Below are 20,683 nucleotides of genomic sequence, written 5' to 3' on the forward strand. Positions count from 1 at the left end.
CCATCTCTAGTACATCACATCCATCTCCCATTGCCTGGGATCCACTGTGGTGCCAGACCACAGTGCCTGAGCTACATACTAACCTGTCTATGCAAGTGGATAAATTTATAAGGGTCTCCATCTGCCCAGGGGGGCAGCTGCACATCCCCCAGCACAGTTCCGTCCTGCATGCTGCCTGCAACATTTACAAAGGGAAAATTAGGTACAAAAACCAACCAGAGTCATTGCCCAATGGCAAATGGAAATCAAGCTTTTCCAAAACCCAAGAGAGCTGGGGGTCTGAAGAAGGTCAGATGACTTCCTATTCCCACTGGTTTTCCCTTGTGCAATTTTGGGTTCTAGCGGAATAGAGACGAGGCATCCAAAAATACTGCAGGAAGCTGTTTCTCTGGGGATTCCCAGTCCAGTTTGGTAGATCTAGAGTGATCAAATAGCTGAGAGGATGTTCTAGTGAGAATGCAAACTTGCGGGTGCTTGCCCAAAGAGGAACCTGCGGAAGGTCTCTCTTTGCTCGTCATTACCACAATAAAATCACACATGTTCTCAACATGAACTCTGTTCTAGCCCTGACTACGGACTGGATCCAGACAAACCTGTTACCACCTGCTTTATTGAAACACTATCATTCTATGGGCCTCGGCACTGGGCAGCGCTAATCACTGGAGATAATTGCTAAAACAGCCCATTGCCAGGGATTTTCACAGATTCATAGATTCCAAGGCCAGGAGGGGCCATTGTGATCATCTAGTTTTAACTCCTGTGTAACACAGGCTGTAGGACTTCCCTGAAGGAATCTGCTCTATAAAATCTGTAATCCTCTTTTGCCTGCCATTAATTTCATAGAGCGACCCCTTGTTCTTGCATCATGGGACAGTGTAACAGGAATGTGCAAATCACTTTTCACTGCACCTATCATCATCTTAAATACTCCAGCCAAGTCCCATCTCTCTAGAGCTGGGCCCTGATCACAAAATCCAGACCAAGTTTAAGGTCTGGACAACAAACGTCCACAAGATTTAGGAGTGTGTGGATGTGGGCTTCTGCCCATTATAGAGACAGACTGACTAGAAAGGGTATAAAAGTAAATTTCAGATCTATGTTCCGGTTCACCCCATTTGGCTCCATTCAGATCAGGGTCTGGGTTCTGATTTCAGTCACCCAAAGGGTTCAGCTGTGTTTGGGTCCATTGCTTTTCTAAGGTTTCTCCTCTCAAGGCTAAATCACCCTAGGTCTTTGCTGCCTGTTAGCAACCTCTCCCTGCCTTGGCTTTCCTTAGCCCATGGCTCACCTCACGAGACCTTAAATACTGAGATGTGACCAACATGCAGCTGGACACTGACATGGCTGGTTAAGTTGCCTTGGCTGGTATGAAAAGACGGTTACTCACCTGTAGTAACTGTTGTTCTTCGAGATGTGTTGCTCCTATCCATTCCAGTTAGGTGTGCGCGCCGCGCGTGCACGGCTCTTCGGAACATTTTTACCCTAGCAACTCCGGCGGGCCGGCTGGGCTCCCCCTGGAGTGGCGCCGCCATGGCGCCGAATATATACCCCAGCCGGCCCGTCCGCTCCTCAGTTCCTTCTTGCTGGCTACTCCGACAGTGGGGAAGGAGGGCGGGTCTGGAATGGATAGGAGCAACACATCTCGAAGAACAACAGTTACTACGGTGAGTAACCGTCTTTTCTTCTTCGAGTGATTGCTCCTATGCATTCCAGTTAGGTGATTCCCAAGCCTTATCTAGGCGGTGGGGTCGGAGTGAGACGTGGCAGAGTGCAATACTGCGGAGCCGAAGGCTGCGTCGTCTCGAGACTGCTGCACCAACGCGTAGTGGGAAGCGAAGGTGTGGACAGAAGACCAGGTGGCCGCTCTACAGATGTCCTGGATGGGGACATGGGCCAGGAAGGCGGCTGACGAGGCTTGCGCCCTCGTCGAGTGAGCGGTGAGGCGGCATGGTCGCACGCGAGCAAGCTCGTAGCATGTCCGGATACATGCCGTCACCCAGGAGGAAATCCGCTGCGAGGAGACCGGCTTGCCTTTCATGCGGTCGGCAACTGCTACAAACAGCTGTGGCGAATGCCGGAAGGGCTTCGTCCGCTCGATGTAAAAAGCGAGGGCCCTGCGGACGTCCAGGGTGTGAAGCTGTTGCTCACGAGATGAAGCATGCGGCTTCGGGAAGAAGACCGGGAGGAAGATCTCCTGATTAAGGTGAAAGGCCGACACCACCTTAGGGAGGAAGGCCAGGTGTGGTCGAAGCTGCACCTTGTCTCCGTGGAACACGGTGTATGGTGGACTAACCGTTAGGGCACGGAGCTCAGAGACCCGTCTCGCTGATGTAATTGCGACGAGGAAGGCCGTCTTCCAGGAGAGATAGAGCAGAGAGCACGTGGCCAGGGGCTCAAAGGGCGGTCCCATCAGCTTGGCCAGAACGAGGTTTAAATCCCAGGTCGGAGTAGGACGCCGCACCGGCGGATACAAGCGGTCCAAGCCTTTAAGGAAGCGGGAAACCATCTGGTTAGCAAAGATGGAACGACCTTCTATGGATGGCTGAAAGGCGGACACGGCTGCCAGGTGCACCTTCAAGGAGGAGACCGCAAGACCTTGCTCCTTACGGTACCAGAGGTAGTCCAGGATGGTAGGGACAGGGACTACAAAGGGACTGAGGCCTCGTTGATCACACCAGAGCGCGAAACGCTTCCATTTCTCAAGGTAGGTGCATCGAGTGGATGGCTTTCTGCTCTCTAGCAGGACTTGCTGCACTTCCGCCGAGCAGCAGGGTGTACCAGTGCTGCCTCGGCCATGCCGGAGCGACGAGTATGACGTGGGCCCTGTCCCTCTGAAGCTTCAGTAGCACTCGGTGTACGAGCGGGAACGGAGGGAAGGCATAGAGGAGGTGATCCGTCCAGGAGCAGAGGAATGCGTCCGACAGGGAGCCCGGCGAGCGGCTCTGGTATGAGCAAAACAGATGGCACTTCCTGTTCTCCTTGGAGGCAAACAGGTCTATCTGGGGAAACCCCCACCTCCGGAAAATTGTGTGAACCACATCCGGGCGAAGAGACCACTCGTGGGAGAGGAACGACCTGCTGAGATGGTCGGCCAGCGTGTTCTGCACTCCTGGAAGAAATGACGCTTCCAGGTGAATGGAGTGGGTCACGCAGAAGTCCCACAGGAGCATCGCTTCCGTGCAGAGGAGGGAGGAGTGGGCTCCGCCCTGCTTGTTCACGTAGAACATTGCCGTCGTGTTGTCCGTGAAGACTGCCACGCAGCGGCCTTGCAGACGGGCGCGGAAGGTGTGACACGCCAGGCGGATCGCTCGCAGCTCCCGGACACTGATGTGGAGAGCGAACTCTTGGGGGGACCAGAGACCCTGGGTGTGAAGGTCGCCCAGGTGAGCCCCCCATCCCAACGCCGAGGCATCTGTGGTCAAGGTGACGGATGGGCGAGGAGGACGGAACGGGACTCCTGCACACACGACGTCTGGGTCCAGCCACCAGCTGAGCGAATCGAGTGTCGGCTCTGTGACAGTGACTACCATGCCTATTGAGTCGCGGTGCGGGCGGTATACCGACGCCAGCCAAGATTGAAAGGGGCGAAGGCGGAGCCTCGCGTACGCCGTGACGAACGTACAGGACGCCATGTGGCCCAGGAGGCGCAGGCAGGACCGAACCGTTGTCGTGGGAAAGGTGAGAAAGTCCTGGATGATGGATACCATTGTCTGGTGCCGAGAGCGTGGGAGACAGGCCCTGGCCAAGGTGGAGTCGAGGACCGCTCCAATGAACTCCACCCGCTGCGATGGAGCTAGAGTGGACTTCTCGGCATTGATGAGAAGGCCGAGGGACCAAAACAGGGATACTATCTCTGACATCTGGTCCTTTACCAGCTGTCAGGATGTCCCGCGAACCAGCCAGTCGTCGAGATATGGGTATACATGAATGCGACGACGGCGGAGGGCTGCAGCAACTACTGCCATGCATTTGGTAAAGACCCTCGGCGCGGTGGACAGGCCGAAGGGTAGCACCGCAAACTGGTAGTGCACACCGTTGACCATGAAACGTAGGTAGCGTCGATGGGGAGGGTAAATCGCTATATGGAAGTACGCGTCCTTCATGTCGAGGGCGGCAAACCAGTCTCCCGGATCCAGGGAGGGAATGATGGTCCCCAGGGTGACCATGCGAAACTTGAGCTTGAGCACATACGCGTTGAGCTCCCGGAGGTCCAATATGGGTCGAAGACCTCCTTTCGCCTTGGGGATGAGAAAATATCGGGAATAGAATCCCCTGCCCCGCATGTCATGAGGCACCTCTTCTATGGCACCCAGTCTCAACAGAGTCTCGACCTCTTGTAGGAGGAGTTGCTCGTGAGAGGGGTCCCTGAAGAGGGACGGGGAAGGCGGGTGGGAAGGGGGGGGGCGAAATAAATTGAAGGCGGTAACCCAACTGGATTGTACGAAGCACCCAGCTGTCCGATGTTATTTGGGACCATGCCGAGAGAAAGCGGGAAAGGCGGTTGCAAAATAAACGGGAAGGATCCGGTACGGAGACTGATGGGCCATCCTCGGGCGTCCCATCAAAAGGCCTGTTTGGGCCCTTGAGGGGCCTTGGAAGGTGCCTGGTTCTGGTTGCGCCTGTTACCTGACGGTCTACGGCGACTCAGGCCGGGACGTCTGCTATTGTAGGGTCGCGACCGAGGCTGGTTAAATGGCCGGTAGGGTTGCTGCCGAAAGGACCTTCGCTGGGTAGCCGGTGTATGCATACCCAGAGTGCGAATGGCTATGCGACCGTCCTTCAGGGTCTGAATTCTGGAATCCATCTTTTCAGAAAACAGACCCTGGGTGTCGAAGGGTAGGTCCTGCAAGGTGTACTGCACCTCCGGTGGCAATGTGGAGGACTGCAACCAGGAGATGCGCCTCATGGTTACTCCTGAGGCCAGGGTTCTAGCGCCTGAGTCCGCGGAGTCCAGAGCGGCCTGGATGGATGACCTGGAGGACTTCTTGCCCTCTTCCAGGAGGGCCGTGAACTCTTGGCGCGAGGCTGTCGGGATCAGCTCTGCGAATTTCGCCAGGGACACCATGATGTCAAAGGTGTATCTGGCGAGGAGGGCCATCTGGTTGGCGATCCGGAGCTGGAGACCCCCAGCCGAATAGACCTTTCGGCCCAACAGATCCATGCGCCTCGCCTCTCTGGATTTCAGCGCTGGAGCTGGTTGACCATGCCTCTCCCTGTCGTTGACTGACTGGACCACGAGCGAGTCTGGTGCAGGATGGGTGTATAAGTACTCGTACCCCGTGGGGGGGACGGAGTACTTCCTTTCGACACCGCGGGCGGTGGGAGGAACGGATGCCGGTGACTGCCAGATGGTAGTGGCGTTTTTCTGGATAGTGCGGATGAATGGCAATGCCACCCGCACTGGGGCCTCAGCCCCAATTACATTTGTCACCGGGTCCTCGTCCTCAGTGACCTCCGCTACCGGGAGGTCGATAGCCTTCGCCACCCTGCGAAGAAGGTCCTGGTGGGCCCGCAAGTCAATAGGCGGAGGGTCTGCTATAGAAGCCCCCGCCACCGCCTCGTCTGGTGAAGATGACGAGGACAGACCTTGGACCACCGCCTCTGCGGGTGGGTCCTTTATGGGGTGGGCAGCTGACCCTGATCGTGGATGGTCCGCGGGATCAGGCGGTAACTGGGCCTCACCCGGTGATGGGGGCGGCCTGCTGACAGTGGCCTCCGGCACTCTGCGTTTGGAGGCGGGGGTCCGTTGGGGGCAAGGTAGCCCTTGAGCTTCGTATTGGGCCCAGGGGACCCAAAAACCCCACTGTTGTGCCCCGTGGACTTGTCCGTGCGGGGCCGCCTGGAGGTGGCCATAGCTGTCTGCCCGCAAAGCGACCGATGAATGACGGGATGGCCACGGCGGTGCGGAGGCGCTGACGGACTGCGCCGTCGAAACTGGCATCCCATGCCCGGACGGTGCCGAGGGTCGGTGCCGGTCGTCGCGGTACCGAGATGGCGAGCGAGACCATTGACTGCCGCGGTGCCGGGAGGTCGACCGGTGTCGGGAGCTCGACCGGGACCTCGACCGGCGGTGCCGGGAGTGGCTTTTGGAGTCACGGTGCCGGGAACGGTTCCGGGACTCGGACTTCCTGCGGTGCCGACGGGACGGTGATCGGGACCGGGAGCGTCTCCGGGAGTGTGACCGGTACCACGATGTTGAGCGGTACCAGGACTGCGACTGGCGTCGAGACGGTGAACGGTACCGCGATGGAGAGCGGTGCCGGGACTTGGAGTGGCGCGACGGTGACCGTCTTCAGGACCGGGAGCGAGACCGAGTCCTGGAGCGCCATCTATCCCGTCCGTCAGGGGAAGGGGGCCGCATCATGGCCGGCTTGCCCGCTGACTTAACAGCCCGCACTGGCGGTGCCGGGGGCCGGAGGCGCCGTGCCTCTGTGAGCTCGATGAGCTCTCTCGCCGTCGAGAATGTCTCAGGCGTGGACGGGAGATGCAGCTCGACCGCGGTTGGCACCGGGGAGCAGGGAGGCACCGGACTTGACGGCTCTTGAGGTGCTGGAGTCAACGGAACCGTGCACGGCTTGTGCACTACCACAGCCGGTGCCGGAGGTGCCGGTGAAGGCTGGGTAAGCTGTCCCGAAGCAGGAGGCTTAGAAGCCGAGTGCGCCGTCTTCCGCTTCCTCGGTGGAGAGAGGGAACGGTGTCAGGACGTCGGTGCCGTCTGCGAAGAACTAGCAGCGTCGGTACCGGGGCGGCTCGGTGCCGCTGGTGCGCTGCGCGCCGAGGACGATCTCGGTGCCGCCAGGGACGGCGCAGGAGGCTGAAGTGCCGCCTCCGTAAGGAGCTGCTTAAGGCGAGAGTCTCACTCCTTTCTGGTGTGCGGCTTAAACGCCGTGCAGATCGGGCACTTATCTGTCCTGTGAGATTCCCCGAGGCAGCGCAGGCAGGAGTCGTGCGGGTCACCCACGGGCATGTGCCGCTGGCAAGCCGCACAGGGCTTAAACCCCGGTGCCTTGGGCATGAGCCCGCATCGGTTGTGGAAGAAGAGGGGCTAACCCCTCTAATTCCCTTACTATACTATAACTAACTAAACTTACTCAACTAATCTAACTGCTAAACTAATTTAAACAACTATGTACAGAGAAGAATGGAGAAACGCTAGGGCTGTGGAGGTAAAGGAGCACTCCACTGTTCCAACTGGCCGTCACGGGCGGTAAGAAGGAACTGAGGAGCGGACGGGCCGGCTGGGGTATATATTCGGCGCCATGGCGGCGCCACTCCAGGGGGTGCCCAGCCGGCCCGCCGGAGTTGCTAGGGTAAAAATGTTCCGAAGAGCCGTGCACGCGCGGCGCGCACAGCTAACTGGAATGCATAGGAGCAATCACTCGAAGAAGAATCTGGGGTGATTCTCACCATTGTACAGATGGGAAACCAAGGCACAGAGAGAATAAGTGACTTGACCAAGGTCACACAGGGTGTCTGTGGCAGGGAACTGAAAGGCTCTAGGGCAGTGTCCTAACCACTGGACCACCCATGCCAACCCTTCTGCCTATCTCCACAGAAGACAGCCCTGAAATGGGAGACTGAACCCAAAGCCCCTTGAAACTGAGATGCTTTGGATCTGGATCCAAATTCACAGCTCAGACCCAGGTCAGCCAGCCAGGGCAGCTGCGACAGCCAGATCCCATCTCCCAGCACAACGCCGGTAGGAGCGCTCACACTCCACCCAGTACTTACCGAATTCAAAGTGATTGCAGTTAGTTAAGAATTCAGGCAAGTAGAAGAACTCAGGGATGAGCTCCCGGACGTCACTCATGTTCTCTCTCGATGCCGAGTCCCACGCGTTCTTCACACTGTGAAACATCCGGTCTGCTACATCAAAACTTCCCCCCTGCAGACATGGGGAGAGACAGACAGTGATCAGGGCTGGATTTCCAATGTTCTTCGTGACTTTACACAACCAAGAGGCAGATGCCGAATCACAGCCCATTTTCTAATGATAATCTAGGAACATATCAGGAAGGGCCTGACTCTGCCCTCGGTTATGCAGGTATAACCAAGAGGGCAATCATGCCTGGAGATATTGTCTAGCTTGCAGGAACTTGGAACCAAGCAGAAATGTGGCTCTCTTACATTGATCACGCCTTTCTGTAGCGTCTCTTACGTCCAAGTACTTTACAAACAATGGGCCTGACTCTGGGATACTTCCTCAGACCCTGACTCAGGAACGGAATTAAATGAATACTTACATCCACCACATACACATGCTTAATTGTATGGGCGCTAAGCGTAAGTGCTCTTCCTGAATAGGGATGATTTCATAAAATCAGGGCCTTTGGGAAATGTTTTTATTGATTTAATTGGAAGTTTTGCCTAGGATGGAGACCATGATATATTTCAGGTGTCATTTTCAAATGTGCCACAGTGATTTAGGAGCACAGGTCCGATAGGAGCACAAATCCATTTGGGAGTCAAAGTCACATAGGCACATCTCGAAAATCCCACCCCCTCATATTTATATTGGGATCATGACCCCCCACCGCTGAAACACATTTACTTCTAGCATAAAATAACTATTTATCAGCATTAAGCCACTTTATCCAATAGTGAAGACAGCCATGCCTCACTGAAATTGCAGAGGGAAATTTGCCCCATTAGGATTTCGGTCCCATGCCCCTGCTGCCACCCTTGTGAAAAGTGCCCTGGGCTCTCCATTGGCCAGAAGTGCTTAGGACTTGGTTTCACATCTCATCCAAACCCCTCCACACTGGGCTGGGGTGTTGTGTCAGTATTGACTCAGAACAGGGACGCACCTAAGTCTTTCCTTGCAGGTCTCCCATCCACGACCGCCCAAGCCTGCTTAGCTGGTGACACCTGACTCAGTGCAGAAGCCTGTTTTTCATAACTCCCTCTTTTCCTTAAATGTAGATTAAAGATTCCAACAGTGGCACTTCGAGTATGTCGACTCTTGGAGCTAGGGGTGTGGTTCCCAGCTGGAGCAGACATACCCCTGCTAGCTTTCATTGGGCTAGCACACTAAAAATAGCAGTGTAGATGCAGTAGCACAGGCAGTGGCTTGGGTTAGCCGCCTGAGAATGTACCCACGGGGTCTAGACGGGATTGCCCTTGGCAGGGCTAGCGTCTCCCGTCACTGCGGCTACACTACTATTTTTAGTGCACCAACTCGATGACAGCCAGTACGGTATGTCTACGGGAGCTGGTAATCATACCCCAAGTGCAGATATATTCTTAGAGACACTGATGAAGTGCAACTCCGCACGGCCTCTTGGTCAGGGCTTGGAATAACTCCACCATTTAACCCAGAATATTTCTCCAAACACCACCACAGAACATCACACAAAATTTTTCCAAGTCCCAGGCAAATCCTGGAGAATATGGGCTTTCCTGGCATCTTTGAAGGAAAGGTTGGATATAGAAGTTACTTTATCGGGGCAGGAAAGATGGCCCAGTGGATGGGGCAGAGGTGTGGGACTCGGGAGGCTCAGATACTCTGTGTGATCTTAGGAAAGTCACTTATTCTAATCTGCGCCTCAGTTCTGCGGTGGTAAAATGTGGCTAGTCCTTCCTTACCACCTAGGGGTGCTGTGAAGATAGAATCTGTTAATTATGAGGTGCTCAGATGCTATAGTGATGAGGAACATAGAAGTACCTGGACAGATCAACAGAGCTCATTTCACTCCTGCTGTTTGCCCACTTTGTTAAAGAGAAGCCAGGAAGCATTTGGGGACCACGGGAACAGCCCTGTGCTCAGCCAGTAGAAGCACCCTAAATTCCATCCATAAGGAAGGTAGGAATATTAGGGCAATTAACAGCCGCTTCCAGTTCAGCTACTGTGTTCCACAATCCTCTTCACCAAGAGAGATGGTGGCTTCAGGTACAGTCTGCATTGGATTCATTTATAGCAGGGCTAGGCCTCAGCAGTCCAAGGTGGACCCTTGGCCCTTCTCATGTTGGGAGACTGGACCAAAGGAAAGAGGATCCAGGGATGCTATTTCTGGAAGCTGAATTCCGGCACTGAGCTGCACTTGGGCTAGCCAGACCATTAGGCCTCTCTGGAGAAAACATTCTCACTCAGGCTTCATTGGGCCTAATTTTATGTAAGGGTTTGGTGATGTGGGTAATTTGTTTCACATGTGGCAGCTTCCCAAGCTGAATTTGAGAAGTCAAAGGCCAGGTAACATTAAACTTGACCTGGATGCCTACAGGCTGCACTTCAGCTGACGTGAATCCCCAGTGATTAATTTTGTGAGGGACTAAATTTCCTAGCTGCTACTTTCCTACATGCAATCAGCTTGCTCTGTACAGGCATGGACATAAAAGTTAGTGTAACTCACTGGTGCATGTGTGTTACAGGTCCCTAGCTCTGCTGATCTGCAGAGGATATGAATTGTGACAGCCCACAGCTACAGAGACACACCCCTTTAGCTCAAGCTGTAGCAGTTCAAGCTTTTAGCTCTTAGTTCATGCTTTTAGCTCCCCAGTTCAGTCTCAGGGGAGGGACATCATGTAAGCACAAATAGTGCCAGATTTGCATGCAAGCCAGTAAGGTTCTGTCTGTTGCTGACTTGTTGGGATAACCTCATTTCCTCTGTTTACCTCTCTCCTCCTCCTGTTTGCTTCAGGAGCTAGATCAAGACTAATACGTCCCTTCTACCTAGTTAGAGGTGACTGGGGTTTACCTTTCAGTCTCAAAAATATAAAAGTGACAGATAAGCATCCAAGCAGCCCAAGGAGAGGAGCTGTGCATGTGCAAAAAATGAGACACCTACCCCTCCACCATATCACATTGCAGAGCAAACTCCACCTTTGAGTAAGCAGGTGCATGCCACTGAAGTCAACGGCGCTTAAGTTTGGAATGTGCCTGTTCTGCTCCTGTCCCCAAAAATCTATACTCCTGGCCGCAGTCAAAGGGAAACACCCAGCTGTAGTCTTAGCAAAGCCATTTTGGATCGGAAGTTTGGCCCAGCCTCATTTCCAATTCACAATACCCAGGCATGACTTCCATTCCACTTCCTTGTTTCTCACCCAGCCCACTGAGCATCGTGGAGCCTTTCCACTCCAACTCCAGGGACCACAAACAAACCTCTGACCAAGATCACACAGGCAAGCCTAGCTAGGAGACAATCTGATGCACAAGGTCATCTTGCTCTTTATCAGTATCAGGCAAGGACCCTTGGAGTCAAATTCACATTGAAATTAAAACAGGGTAGAAGGAGGACTATAAATAAATCAACAGCTAACAAGTATCTCATTGAAGCATATTAAAGGGTTTTGTATATTTAATCTTCACGCAGCGCACTGTGTCTGGTAGTGATTGATGCTTTTTCATCTTTTTTTGCAGCTTTTATGAGCGCTGATGGTAATCTCCTGAGAAACAATATGATTTGTAATAAAAAGATTACCTGTATTAAATAAAAATAATATATACATAGGAAATGCTGTTAGTGTGACAAATCTGGTTAAAGATATTACCACCAAGAAAAAATGTGATTTTTTCCCTGGCTGTCTAATTCATTTTAAGGAAAAGTAATATCTTTAAAACTTAAGCCTGTATTATTTATAAAGGAAGCAATAACTGATTTTCCCATTTCTTATATTAATAAATTTATTTGCATATATTTATATCAGAATTAATGGGTTTTCTCTCTCTTGGAATACAAAAACTGCACTGAGAGGGAAAAAGAAAATCTGGAATTGCATTATGCTTTTCAACTGCACATTAACATAAACTCTGACAGCTTTTTCATGGGCCGCATGGAGTAAGTCCTAGGGTTTCCTTCCCTTCTGTGAAGCCATTTCAGTGATCAGGGATATGGGTTAAGTTAAATACTGTTATAGCCACAGTACAATAAGGGGCTGTGCAAAGCAGTTAGGTAAAGCGTCCACAGGGGAGAATCTAAGTTAGAATCAAACTGCGCTCCTATAAGAATTGATTCTGTGGGGGCCGAGCATGTGCCATTGATTATAATGTTGAGGGATTATAATACTGGGTCCTGATAGGGCCTTAAATCCAAGGAGCTCAAAGCGCTTCTCAGATGGCTATAAAGACATAAAACTTTACAAGCTCCCTAGAGAGGCTAACCAGACATTATCTGCATTTACAGGAAGAGTTTCAGTGACTCATCTGGAGTCCCTGAGAGAGCTGTGAATAAAACCTACATCTCTCAAGTCCCAGTGCAGTGTCGCAACACAACAGTCCCCTTCCACCCATGTTGAAGCCCATTACACTTAATGAAGTATCACAGGCTCCGGAATCCCTTTTTTTGTATGTTCCCTTACTAAACACTGTCCTCCTAGCCCCATGGATTGCCAGGTGCTATCAGCTCTATGGACTAGAGGAATCCCCAGCCAAGTTAACTCTGCCCTTTTAAAGGAAGTTGGATCTGAGATGCTGTGTTTCCCATGCGGATGAGTTCAAACGGGGGGAGAGGGAAGGGGTTTGGAGCAGGCCAATCACAATAAAGCCTCTTCTCTTCTTAAGAGGCAGCTCTCACCTCAGCCTCATTCTTATCCCTCTTATCACATGACTATTTAGTTTCCTTACGAGCCTTTAGCGTGGGACCCCGTTAAAGGTTATTTCTAAAAGTCCAAGTACACTGTATTGTCTGGATCACCCTTGTCCACATGCTTACTGACACCCGCAAAGAATTCCAATAGACTGGTGAGGCATGATTTCCCTTTGCAAAAGCCATGTTGACTCTGCTCCAACATATTGTGTTGATGTGTCTGATAGTTCTGTTCTTTGCTATAGTTTTTACCAGTTTGCCCGGTACTGAATTATGCCCACCAGCCTGTAACTATCAGGATAATCTCTGAGCCCTTTTAAAAAGATCAGCATTACATTAGCTACCTTTCAGTCATCCAATACAGAGGTTTGTTTAAGCAATAGTGTGTAGTGTCCCTGCCAGCAGAAGGTGCTACAATTAGACTGCAGTGACCAGAATTGGAGAGATCATTCCCAGACTATGTGCTATGGACACTGCTGCAAGTCCTGGCTGAACCAATCATATAGCTCAGGCTGCTCAAGTCTGCTGCTCTCCTGACTGTAACTGGGAGTTAGCAGTCCCTAAGCTGCTACAGGATCAGGTATATGTGGGGAAAAGACAATACCAGCTCTGATCCACATGCATCAGTGCAAGACCAAAGGAATGAGGCACCCGGTGAAACCATTCAGTGGTTTAACCGGATCCACCTCAAGGCAAAATTTTGGATGCTTATCTAGATCTCAGATGCTTTTGGAGCCACCTACCAATCACACATGAATGCAGCCACGCAGACTGGTGGCTTGTTATGGATAAAAAGCATCCCGGTGAGCCAGAGCAGCATTTGTAGTTTACAACAGTGCTAAGTGCGCCACAGTCATTGATGACTGCTGCTAACATATGGTTCGCAGAACACCATGGAAGAGCATTGCCTCAGGTGGTTCACTAGCCCATTGCCCACTGCTGGGAACAACCAATTTCATGGGGTTTATTGCTTAATTAACACAGCACATTATTTCCATTACCTCATTAAAAGAAAAAAAAACAAAGCAGAGCTGCAGCAAAGCAATTGGAGAGGGATGCGGCCAGCCCTCCTCTGCCACACAACAGTCCCTGGGCACCTGAGCACCACAGCCCGAAAGCTCAGCCCAGCTGCCCCATATCAGATTGTACCATAAAGACATGCAGATGTCAGTAGGAGCCGCCCTAAAATACCTTGTCCCAGGTCCTCTCCCAACCCCAGGTAAACAGCATCAAAATTCCAGGTGCATAGCACTGAACTGCATGGACCTCGCTGTCCTTGAAGGTGTGACCCCAGCCACTTGTTGAACTGGATGCTCCTGAATAAGCAGGCCCACAGGCCAGTTCAGCCAGGGAAGGTAAAAAGGAAGCTCCTGAGACAAATGACATCACCTCTTTCCTCAGAGTTCGCTTTACCACCAAACAAAAGGAGTCACGTCCAGGCACAGCAACACAAAAAACCCCTCACCGGGTCTTCTTGTCTGAGCCCTTAGCTCTTGTGGTGAGCTCAGGCTTTGCCTTATAGAGTTTCCCAAATGTGGGCACCGCCTTCCCTGGTCATGTGACCTCCAGATTTTCAGTCCCGACTGGGCAAACTACATTTCCCATCATGCCTGGTTTTAGGGTATGCATCCACTGCAATAAAAGACCTGCAGCATGGCCACAGATGGGCCCGGTCAGCGGAAAGGGGTGGGTCTCAGAGCCTATGTTCCAGCCCAAACCTAAACTTCTACACTGCAAAGTTTTGCACTGCAGCCCAAGCTCCATGTGCCCGAGTCAATTGACCCGGCCTCTGAAACTCGGTGCTGCGGGTTTTTTAGTGCAGTGCAGATGTATCCCTACAGGCCCCAGGGGACATAACAGGTGCACTGGGATGGATGTGTAAGGCCCAGTACCAGCTACCATCCCATCCCAGTACACACACGTCAGAGTATTGTGATGGATAATCTAGGCTCCCCCGTCCTACGACTGGACCCTCTGTTAGAATATAATATATACACACAGCTCTGATCCTACTCCCATTAAGGCTTTGCCAGTGAGTTCAATGGGAACAGGATGGGGCCTCCACCAATCCCAGACTTCACTTGTGACATAAGAACGAACGGGCAGCTCATTAGCCAGTGGCTGGAATCAGCTGTCATGTTCCACGTAGCATAGAAGAGCTGAACCTGCTCCGTATGAGAGAGGCTAAATGCAGTGTCCTTTTACCTGAAGAGCGCAGAAGGTCTGCGTAAATGGCTCCAATCGGACCAAGTACGACGCTACTATGATGGCCGACGAGTAGTGGGTGCAATAGTGACACTGGGCCGACGGGTCTCCTGTAAATTAGAGGTAATCGGGTCTCAGTTTGAAACATTGCCATTTGAAGGCACAGCTGCAAATTACCACAACACAATTGTGGGGGACAGGGTTTGAAAAATAGGTGTGCAAAGATCCATGTGCAAGGGCATGCCAGATAGGATGCACACACAACCAGGCAGGTACACTGCAACCTGGCTATGTGTGCATACCCCCTTTACATGTGATTGCACACACTTTGGATGTAATACCGGAGGGGAGCAGAGTCCCTAAAGGGTCTATGTGGCTCACCCCGTGCCCCTTGATGTCCCTGGGGTCCTTAGGTGCTATTTTGTTGCATTTGCAAGAGGGTTAATCCCATAGTGATCAGCCATGTGGCCACATAAGGACTGGATGGAGTCTCATGTAATCCCTACAGCCCAGTGGATGATGCAGATTCCACAGTGACAGGTGCCTTAACATTCGTGGAGCTAGATTCTGAATGCTCTCCTCCTTCCATGCCATCCTGCCTGCTCCTCCTCCATCCCCCCAGTGCTTAAAGTGCGCCAGGTCAAAAGGGGTGCAGACCTGGCAAATATAAAATGTCTACCTCTGAGTCAGGCCCTGGCGGAGCGCACATTTCAGCCCTGCCTCTTGGGGTACAAGCAGCCAGCAATTCTCCCCTTCCCCCAGGGGCCAAGGCTATTCTTGGGGGTGGGGCGGGGAAGAACCCAGCAGCTAGGGTGGTTCCTTCCCCATCCTCTCCTGTGAGGCCTTTACCCTTCTCCTTCCCCCTTCATCCCTGCCTGGAAGGGGGAGAGGGAACCTCGCTGTGGCTTGCCCAGCCTGAGAGGGGCTGAAGAACCCCAGGAGCTGCAAGGGGAACAGTGGTGAGGCTAAATCATAGAATAGAATATCAGGGTTGGAAGGGACCTCAGGAGGTCATCTAGTCCAACCCGCTGCTCAAAGCAGGACCAATCCCCAGACAGATTTTTTTTTTACCCCAGTTCCCTAAATGGCCCCCTCAAGGAGTGAGCTCACAACCCTGGGTTTAGCAGGCTAATGCTCAAACCACAGAGCTATCCCTCCCACAGAGGGCAGAGCAGATGAGGGGGCAGGACAGTTGGGGAGGTGGGGGGCAGAGTTGCTGTGGGATGGGAAACAGGCAGAGGTTGTGTTGTTTTCATTTTAGTAGAAAATGATAGCCCCTCCCCCCAACGCACAGAAATTTTCAGCCCACTTTAAGCTCCGCACCCCATCCCTATTCTCTCCCACATCACCCTGTTCCCCAGGGGCCAAATTGCCTCACTTCCCCCAAACCCCCACTGTAGCTATCAGCCAGGATGTCTGCAAGGACGCTTGCTGGGCAGGTGGCCTCTGCTGCTAAGCCCCCTGCCCCAATACTGGTCTCTGGCCTGAGAGTGGAGATGGGACCTAGCAGTGCAGGACACATCAGGACGGGGGACAGGATGGGAGTCACTCCTCATAGGAGGCACGTCCCAGGAACCTGAAGCCCTCCCTCTTCCGGCTCTCCCCAAGCCCTGGAAATCAACTGGTCCTCTCGCAGGTGACACCTCCCTAGGAATTCACCCAGCATTCAAGGGGTTCAGTGGGAGCTGGATTTGTGCTTCCTGTGATTCTCCGAAAGCACTCACCTTCGCTCTTCTCCACCTCATGGTACCGCTGGATAAATTTGCGTTTCCTTTCCAGTGTCTGAGCTCCCATAGGCTTGGAAAGGTCTCGGAATGTCTGGGGGCTTGCAAGGTTCAGCATCTGCAAGGCAAACATCGGGGGTGGGGGAGCAGCTGAACTCTCCTGGAACCCCACTGACCAGGCTCAGCTCTGTGACCTGCCTAGCTGCGTCGGCTTAGCTGCGTCAGCCACACCTGCAGCCAGGGGAATTTGCTGAGCTTGGTGCTCACCCCTTCAAACCCGTTGTGACGCCCTCGCCAGCATGGAACGCCTCCCCGTTACTCTGTGAGAACTGCGTTAACCGGTGCAGGGTGTCAGTATGACCATAGCAAACTGGGAGACGCGTCACAGAAAGCTATGTGCTGGGCAGGTATAAGCTGGTAGAAATGATGCCCTCAGTCCCTGGGGAAAGAGAATGAGCCCTGCCTTCAGGCATCACCCCTTTGCTGGTTGGTTCATGGAGTGACCCCAGCATATAGTGCAGAAACTGCAGCATATCTGCCATTCTGGGCAGAGGTTCAATGCTACCAAGATCCCCCTCCCAAGGGAGAGGGAAGGATCCTTGGAAGCAGAGGGCGTGTGCCTCTGAGAGGGCAGTGTGTGCAAGGAGCCTCCCACCCGGAGGGTACGTTCACACTGCAATCAGGACAGCATGCATAGGCATACATGTGCTAGCTTGGACTGAGCTAGCTCGCAATACATAGCTATGAAGCCATGATGACACAGGCCAGCTGCCCATGTCTCTATGGTCCCAGACAGTACTGTATTTGGGCAGCTGGCTCATGCCGCTGTGGCTACACTGCTATTTTTAGTGAGCTAGCTCAATCATAGCTAGATCGGGTATGCCTCAACGTGCTGCAACTGTGCCTCCTGATTGCTGTGTAGATGTACCCAGACTGGCACAGCCTGCATGAAGGGACAAGCAGCAGTACCTGCTCTCAGGGGAGCACAGGGTCTGCTCCCTCCATAGCCCTTTGAGAAGGGGTCACAGCCCTGGCCCTGTTCTGAGCCCACTCTCTGGCACAGTACAGTCCTGGCTCGAGACCTCAGGAGTGGGTTCTAGAACTAGGCTCACCCCAGCATTCACGTCAGTGAAGAACCCTTTGCATGGCTTCTACTGCAGAAAGCACAGAAAAACTACTAAGCACAAAGAGCTCACCTGGGAGTGGTAATCAGCCAGGATCCAGGGGAACACAGGGTACTGCATGTAGTCATTGTACGTGCGCCCAGCCAGCGTGTTCAGGTACATCAGGTAGTCGAAGTTACTGATCTCTCTCTTCTGCCACGTCAGGGAAAAACCATCACACCCCTAAGGTGAAGCTGGTCTTGGCTCCATGTTAATCAGTAAGAGCCAACCCCACACAGTCTAAACACAATTCATTAGCACAGCCAGTCGGGACATGGGAATATTTTTATTGGTAATTAAAAAGTTTCTATTTTCTCCAAAAATTTTCTTCACAAAGCTTTTGGGGTTTTGGTGAAAAACATCAACAGAAAAAATTGGTTTATGGGTTTTCAATGAAAACATGAAAATTACCTTCAAAATTGGGCATTTCCAGCAGAACAAAAAATAGTTCCCAGCTCTACTCGCTACCCATAGCCACTGCGCAGTTTTTGGTCTTTCAGTTCGTTGTGAATGGTGCCAGAGTGACTGTCCTGGCAAGTGAAGTCCCCTTACTGGGGACTAATTCACAAAACAAACACAGCCTGGAAATTGACAATGCAAATATCCCACACATTGTCTCCTTGTCCCCAGCGTGCACAGGGCAAAGTGCCTTGAACCTGACTTGGAGAGACCGCCTCTCTGGGTGAGAGGGGAGTTCATCCTTCTTGTGATCTCTGGGCTGAAATGCCAGCAAGGGTGCCAATTGTAAGGGTAGTTCTTGTGATGATTATTATTAATATATGTGTTGTGTTAGCACCTAGGGGGCTCAATGGCATGTGCTTTGCTAGGTGCTGTGTGCACACACGCACAATCATTGAGATCTGGACATCTGTGCTCTAGAAACTGGACTGAACCCACCAGCTTATTTTGCATGCATTACAAAGAGCTCTCAGCTGGTAACAATGTTCAGATGGTAGCAATGCCCATTGGCCTGGATTCTGAGCCATCAGAGACGGCAGCTGCTTTTAAACTTTGGAAACATTCTCAGAACTCCAAGGAGCCCCTGTTCAGCTGGGCCACAGTGTTATAAATACTATAATCCATCAGCAACCTCTATTCAAATCAGCACAAGCCTACATCAGCCTGCTACTATTTTATAATAATCAGTTCACCAAAATGTTAAATAAGTTTTCTCATTGGATCTTCTTCAGACTATGTAATTTGCATACTGGCTGAAACCACTAAATGCTCTAGTGTTATATGTATGTAACAGGGAACTGCATTGCTTTCATATGGTTTGATGGAGAGCCAAACACACAACTGTTTTATTGTTATCCATGTGCATGAGAATCCTGGCAAACACCCTGCAGAGCCAAATGGGATAGAGCCCGTGGATTTCTACACTGTCTTCTGTGGCCATCAAGATCTTTATCAGAGGTGCGTAGCCACTGGAAGCTACAGTTCAGGCACTCAGCTGGTGTAGGACGGTGTCACTCCAGTGAAACAATGGAGCTTTGCTGATTTACATCTGCCAAGACCTCCTTCTACACATCCCCTCATCTTGACTAGAGTGGCCATCTTAGGCATCACTGCAGCAAAGAACTAATGCCCGAGGTCCATCTAGCCTAGTGTCCTGTCTCCAACAGTGGCCAGCACCAGCTGCTTCAGAGGAAGGTGCAAGGAACCTGCAATAACCCAGTGTGGGCTAATCTGCACCTCATGAAGGGTCTCACCCCAATCCCAAATAGTGAGAGATTGACTCTAAGCCCTGCAGGATGAAGTTTGTCTTTTTAGCAGTATTGTTGGGGTTCCTGGTACACTGCAGTAGGGCAGAGAGAGTTGGTCCATCCTTTTCTTTCCTCTCCTAGCTACTGGCATGGTTTTACTTATCAGAGAGTTAGCCAGAGATGTGTCTACATTTACCTGCCACTTCTGGAGCATCGTCTTTTCCCCTCCCGTGTTCTTCCTGCATGAAACAAAGTTTTTATTGTCACCATGTGCTTCAAAACCACTGGAGAATGACTAAGAAATTACATTAGTATTCCAATCCCTCCCCTGCACCCCAACTTCCTTTGAATAGGCTTTTCTCATTAACAAAGTCTATTTCCCAATCAATCTTCATATAAAATTTCTGCTTTCCCACCTCAGTCACTTTGGACCTAGAGCAGTTCTGAAAAAATGGTTGCCAGGTTTGTGTTTTTTGTATTATTTTTAATAATGGGAAAAGTGTATTTTCCCCCCTCCTTGTTCTCTTCACTCTCATAAATGCTCAGCAACTTTTGTTCATTTTTTTTTAAAAATAGCCCTGAAGAAGATTACAAGTTGAGGAAATTTCAGCCCAAAAGGTGAAAGCATCAAGAGTTCTGAGCAAATTAAAACAAGGCATAGAATATATTTAAATAGTGGGGAGCTACCAAAACCAAGTATGTTGTTTAGTAGTAGTGCCCTCAAACCTCTTACCTTGGGCTATGCTCTTGTTAAACCCAAAAAGTTAAGTAGGGTAGTGTCTGGCTGGTTCTTGGACGGATGTCACCTGCCAAGGTGCTGCCGTGTGGTATTGCCAACTCAGTTGGGCAGCAGGGGCCTTTTCTTATGAGTACATTGCCCCAGAATGGTGACTTTCTCAGAGACAGAATTACTAACTCCCCAGAAATAAAATCATATGTTCTAGCTCATCTCCAGCTATGGGCTTGAAACAGGAATTATTGGGTGACGTTCTCCGGCCTGTGTTTCATGCAAGAGGTCAGAGTAGATTACCATAACGGTCCCTTCTGGCCATAAAATCAACGATCTAGGAGAAAACCTAGAATTTTCTACTTTCACCACCACTTTTTATTTAATGAATTATCAGGAATAAATCCTTGTAACATGACCCTAATGATTATATAATTGGAACCAAGCAATTTCTTTTGTCAAATAATTTATTCATCCTCCCTCCCTTCCCCCCAAAAATACAGCTTTGAATTGAATTTGTCAAATAGTTTTGGCAAAAGAAAAGAAAAGAAAAGAAAAAGAAAAATTAAGTCACAATGTTTCATTTTTACATTTACTAAATGAAACATTTTGATTTTTGTTTCAAAATGGGGTTCTG

General features: G+C 51.3%; 1 protein-coding gene across 9 annotated transcripts in view; it reads right to left on the bottom strand.

Moving 5' to 3' along the window:
• WDFY4 (WDFY family member 4) overlaps positions 1 to 20,683 on the bottom strand; it is a 251,942-nt gene that overhangs the window by 40,752 nt on the left and 190,507 nt on the right. For all 9 annotated transcript variants that reach the window (XR_005601150.1, XM_039546658.1, XM_039546659.1 and 6 more), the window contains 6 exons: positions 19,516 to 19,558; positions 17,647 to 17,766; positions 16,451 to 16,568; positions 14,727 to 14,836; positions 7,732 to 7,885; positions 84 to 175 (listed from right to left, as the gene is read on the bottom strand). Coding sequence is in view for 8 of the 9 variants with exons in the window: in XM_039546658.1 (XP_039402592.1) it covers positions 84 to 175; positions 7,732 to 7,885; positions 14,727 to 14,836; positions 16,451 to 16,568; positions 17,647 to 17,766; positions 19,516 to 19,558 (637 nt within the window). In the remaining variant the exon portion in view is untranslated. The remainder of the gene's footprint in view (positions 1 to 83; positions 176 to 7,731; positions 7,886 to 14,726; positions 14,837 to 16,450; positions 16,569 to 17,646; positions 17,767 to 19,515; positions 19,559 to 20,683) is intronic.

Source organism: Mauremys reevesii, linkage group 7 (genome assembly GCF_016161935.1).
Source record: "Mauremys reevesii isolate NIE-2019 linkage group 7, ASM1616193v1, whole genome shotgun sequence".
Classification (NCBI taxonomy): domain Eukaryota; kingdom Metazoa; phylum Chordata; order Testudines; family Geoemydidae; genus Mauremys; species Mauremys reevesii.